This window comes from Branchiostoma floridae, chromosome 2, assembly GCF_000003815.2.
Source record: "Branchiostoma floridae strain S238N-H82 chromosome 2, Bfl_VNyyK, whole genome shotgun sequence".
NCBI classification, from domain to species: Eukaryota; Metazoa; Chordata; class Leptocardii; order Amphioxiformes; family Branchiostomatidae; genus Branchiostoma; species Branchiostoma floridae.
This window is the reverse complement of record NC_049980.1, coordinates 19112205-19117606: the sequence shown is the minus strand read 5'-3', so window position 1 is coordinate 19117606 and position 5402 is coordinate 19112205. Positions and strand designations below refer to the sequence as shown.

Sequence of the window (5402 nt, the reverse complement as noted above, 5' to 3'; positions counted from 1 at the left end):
TTCTTCTTTATACCTCATTTCATGATATACATGTAAGTGATGAAATGTTTTCACCAAAATTGTCAAACAGTAGGCTCAGCCCCAAAGGTGTTGCCAAAAAAGTGTTTTAACTTGAATGTACATGTATATTCATCTTCATTAGTTGGCCACAGGGAAAGTAATGGAGCAGGGTCCAGTCCTGGTCATCAGTTTCACAGCACAACAGATCATGGTGGTCAGAAATGCCAAGGGGGAGGTCACAGAAGGAGACCCGGTCAGTATAGCACAACAAATATGATACAATTTCAAATTAGAGCTGAATTGAAATGGCTTTTATGAAGAGCAACTTTGGTTTTACTATACGATCGCTGTAATTAACTGTGTGAAAATAGCAGTATTATCTATGACAATACTCTATGCTGAAGGAAAGTTGTCTGATTTTGTAAAGTTTGCCCTCTGCTGGTACCCTAACTGCATACTAGTACTCTAGATTTATAATCGTGAAATATTTCCAGTGGTTCCATGTTTGCAGTTTTCATTGTGGGTTCTCATCACGAACTACTCACACTGCAAACATATATTTTTCACATTTCATTCTTCCCTTGCAAAGTAATTACTGTTACATATCTGTTTTCAGAACAAGGTGCTGAAGGTGATCTATGTCTGGGCACTCTGTAGGGACCAAGAGGAGTTTGACCCTCGTGCATCATGGAAACTCATGGACCTGTCAGCTTCCCACTCCACACAGTTGTTATGATGACACTTTGTCCTGGCCAACTCATTCTCAGAACTGTACAGTCTATGTTGGTAGAGTGGGAGGGGGGCATCATGTATACAAATCTTGCAAGTCACAGAAAAAACTCTTTAACATAGCTTCAAAAGGCACATTCCCTGTATGTGACACTTATGTATTCTACAAGGATTTCATTATTGCATGTTATTTGCTTCATGCATCTTCCCACCAGTATAGATATCTATGGAATAAGAAAATATGACAAAGAACAAATTGTCTCCATTATGGGTTTATATATGCATTGTACTGCTGAATTTTCCCATTAAATACGTTAACAGTTTCTCCACACAAAAAAACTGAGTCAGGCATAAAGACGTAATTCTTGATGAATTAAAATTGGAGTGTTCCACATCAAGGTAGTCTTGTAGTTGCACCTTGGTTACATTTTTTATCATCAAGCATTAGGGGCCTTGACTAGAGCAGTATTTAAAAGCTATAAAACAAGATAATTAGTTTACAATAGTCTGTAGAAAAATGACTTTGTGCCAAAGTACTACATCCAACAATAAGTTTGTATCCAGCAGGCACAGAATGTCATTTGTATGCTGTATGCTGTATGTGTAATTATGAAGCTTTCTTACATCTGTTTTTGTTGACTGTTAAAAATGATTATGCAGATTATTTTATGGTATGGATTTTATACCTCAGATTCACTTCATCCTTTCTTCAGCAACCACAGAAAACAACCGCTAAAATTTTGAATCTCACTTATTTGGTAATTGGTAAACATAGTAGTTTTGGAATTATGTTAATTTTGTCGTAATAAGCAAAGAGGAAGTTGTTTATAAATGTGTTTTAACTCAAATCTGGTATTTTTTGTCTTCTTTTTGTACTTAATTACTCACATTTCTTTGATCGCAAAAAGGGCAGTTTTGGCATAGTGTGAAGGATTGCATTCGTCGTTTCGGATGGGAACGAGTGTATGTTTCGACCCCGTGTGTGTACAGGCGTCAAACTTCTACAGGTAAAATGACACTTATGGGGAAGAGTAAGGGTGCCCCAGTGAGCTGGGCCGCATAAACATGAGCCACAGCAAAGCCGCGTCACACTATCAGATATCGAAAAACCATTACGTTTTATCCTAACGGTCAAGGGCTCTATTTCTATTGCTTTCCCACAAAGAAACATAACCAGTAGAGTTTGACAGAACTAGAACATCTTTGCCTAGCATCATAAAGCACAGTTTCTCAGGCAGGGGTTATATGCACTAATAGCATGCTCTCAATCCCGGTAATGTTTCTTTCTTTCCCTCCGCAGGATTTAGATAACCAAATATATTGAAGTGCTACCTATAAAGCCCGTTGAAGCTTGAGTCAGTGTTACCAATCTTCTCAGCATTGCGTATCCCCCGATACTACTTTCTAGATCTAGTTGCACCAAACGCATCACAAGATATGCTGCAACGTAAACCATTAATCCAAAAAGGATTGCACGATCCTTTTTGAGGTGTAAATAATCAAGATGATATCAATGCAATTGAGCTGACAACCAATAGGAATGACCCAAATAGATGCTTTGAAATCAATTGGTTCACTGGCTGGTTGAATAATATGGTTTTGTGTGCTGTTTGCTTATATCGTTACGTATGAGTTATGTGTCTCCGGTCAGAGATTCTCTGACGCCGGTAACAGTACCAAACTTTATCTCTTTAATCTCGCAATGTATTTTTCTTTCCAATATACAATGTGTTTCATTTATGGGTCAGCTTTTGCGCAGGTAGAAGTGTGAAATGGCGTCACAAGACTGATTAGAGTACCACCTATACACGTAGAGGTGGAGGTGCTATATGCCAGGCTGATTTGTAGGCGGATTAAGTTTATATCACCGCGTGACTTAGTGTGGAGATGTTGAAGGTACATTATGGTTGTCGTGCGTCGGTTCACAAGGATACAGGCACATCTGAAAAATCATTCTTGTTCATGTATGTTCCGTATGTGGCAGCAACGAAGAATTTCTTACGACGCGGTCACCTTCGTCGTTGGGCGTCGTGCGGTTTGGATGTCTTAGAAATTTCAAGCCAACCGTCGACGACAGAACGACCTTTCCCGCAACAAGACATGAGCATGGCTCAGTAATGCCTGTTTCCGATTGTACGACGACCTTTCGGCGAATGTGATGGGCTCTACGGTAAAACAGGCATTTTAGTTGCCCAACAAATGACTACAGCCCTTGTATCATCGGTATTGAGATACAATAGTTGAATGGCATTAGGCTCCTGCGGCTCTTTCTTCTTCAAACGGCAACCATAAGCAGTTTCCTTATAGCTAACAGGTTTTGATCGCCTGTCTGTTTTGCTTGCACATGTATGTGGACAAATATGATACAACACCATTTTCTCGACGGTGGAATAGATTGAACCATTTGACATCCTGGTGAGTGATTTTTGTATTTCTCTAGATAAATAACCGACATATGCTATGACGTAATCTCTCCCTTGAAAGTCATTTCACCTCAATCCTTCATCTTCCAATTTTGCTTAGTGATAAATGTCAAGTAATTTTTAGGCTTCTTCAGTATCGTTATAACTCGAGTCTGTTATCATACAATCATAAATGTATATGGTTCTTACCAGCAGTATGTAAGACCAATCTCCGTGAAAGATTGAGTGCTAACTACTTGATGGTTCGTAAACGTGTACCCTAAATTCACGGATATAACGAAATATAGACGCTACATGGGCTGTTTCTCGGTTATCCTGTCATCCCGATGACAACATGTGAGATTTTGAGACTTTATCAAGAAAATCCATTAGTGGCGTGCCCGAGTGTACTCCACTAATCTTCCTGGGCTTCTAGGCAGACAATATTACATGTACGCTCCATTGAGTAACATGATTTTTAATCGGCGGTTCTGTGTTGTGTGGAGTTTCATCACGATAGTAGTCTGCCAAGAGGAACAGTTTCTTGTTGACATTTGCAGGAATGCGAAAATTGGGGCGAATTTCTCACAAACTCTATCACAGCAAAGCCTGTGGATTCCCTCAAAACATTAACAAGTCACCCAAACGTGGTGTCGTTTATTCACATGCTGTGTCTGTACATGGGGAAATAGATAACTCACCCCATAACCTTGGCGTCTTGTTACAAATTGGTGACTATTTCACTCAACGAGACCATCGAGTAATAAAAGTAAAACCTAAAAAAGAAGAATTGAAAAAGTAGATAGATAAAAAAAAAATAGCTTCTAGCACATACAACAGATCAAATTGTGAATTTCGTTCCATTAGATAAGGACAGGACGATGGCCAGTGCAGCAGGTTTCCCTCCCAGCGTGCTATGGGCTGTCCGGCTGTCTGTGATGAACGCGATTCTTTCAGCTGCTGGAGAAAAGCAGAGGTAGGTAAAATATGGCAAAGATATCCTCGACTTGTAGTGGTTGTCAATCTGTGCATTGGTGTGGTATTGGGAGACCATCCCTCTCCTTCTACCACCATCAAGTCAGATACCCATTTTCACCTGGAAAGTCGAAACTGCAAGAAATTCTAGTCCGTGCACGTGGTCCTCGTGGTCCATGTCCGTCATCAGCCAACCACTGGGCCACCTCTACTAAGGTACGGAGGGTACGAAAGGAAAGGACAAGATTCCTAGAGTTACAAAGCCACTAAACAATGTACATTTAAGATGTCTAGGGTTGGTTAATTGATTACGTTAAGCACAATCTGCACGGGGGTAAGAGTTACTGTGGCTGTTAATAATCTTTCCTTTTTGGCTGTATTGGCTACAATTTCTTACTGCCAACTTTCTTACTGTTGAGAACTATCTGTTGCTTTTATTTTATTATTTGTACCTTATGTTTCAGTGCACGTGTTTGTTAAATTCAATTTTGTTTCTTGTGCACAGTGTCGTGGATGGGCAGTTGAATATGACAGCGGCCATTGAAACACTGCTGGACGGATACGACCTTCGGATTCGACCCAACGTCACTGGTATTGATTACTGATATTTTATGATAGAGGGGCACCATTTTACGATATTTAATGATGTGATAGGTAGATTATAGAGTAGTATGTAACATGTTTGAATTGTTTGGTACGACTCTATCCATTAGCTATAGAATATTGTCCCCATTGTCGTGAAGTACAGTACAGTATTTAAATTATAAGGCCTTTTATTCTAACCGCAGTAGATTGAAGACTGGATGGTGAACTTTTTTGTTATCTGTTTCTTTTGTTCCTTTTCATACGGGGTATGTATCTCATTGACTTAACCTTTGTTTTGAAGGTGCTGCTGTCAGAATCGGCGTCCTTGTAGATCTCATCGGTATAGACGATATATCGGAGCTCGATATGGTCGGTGTCATTCATTTCCTCATGTTCATGATTTCCATGCCATCGGAGCGTATGTATCTAATTCGACATATCTTCCAAAGTATCTTTTAGAAGAGACCTTCATACTCCAGATTTTCGCGTCGTTCTGATTCACGTATTCTACATCTTTCACTCCAATTTTGGTAGACTATAATGAGCTTTTTAATTCACTACATCAACGAAACAGGCAGGCTCTGACCGCCATGATGGTGTCCCTATTAAACGTACAAAAGCTCGTGCTTCATCGGCAAGTTTTAAATTTGAAAGTGTCTATTGATATCCATGGTCTTTGAGCTATAGACATTTGGGTGATTACCAAGAAGG

General features: G+C 39.7%; 1 protein-coding gene across 1 annotated transcript in view; it reads left to right on the top strand.

Moving 5' to 3' along the window:
• LOC118408886 (mitochondrial import inner membrane translocase subunit TIM44-like) overlaps nt 1-826 on the top strand; it is a 24356-nt gene extending 23530 nt beyond the window's left edge. The window contains exons 13-14 of the mRNA XM_035809749.1: nt 143-253; nt 617-826. Coding sequence (XP_035665642.1) covers nt 143-253; nt 617-736 — 231 coding nt within the window. The 3' untranslated portion in view covers nt 737-826. The remainder of the gene's footprint in view (nt 1-142; nt 254-616) is intronic.
• The last annotated feature ends 4576 nt before the right edge of the window (nt 827-5402 follow it).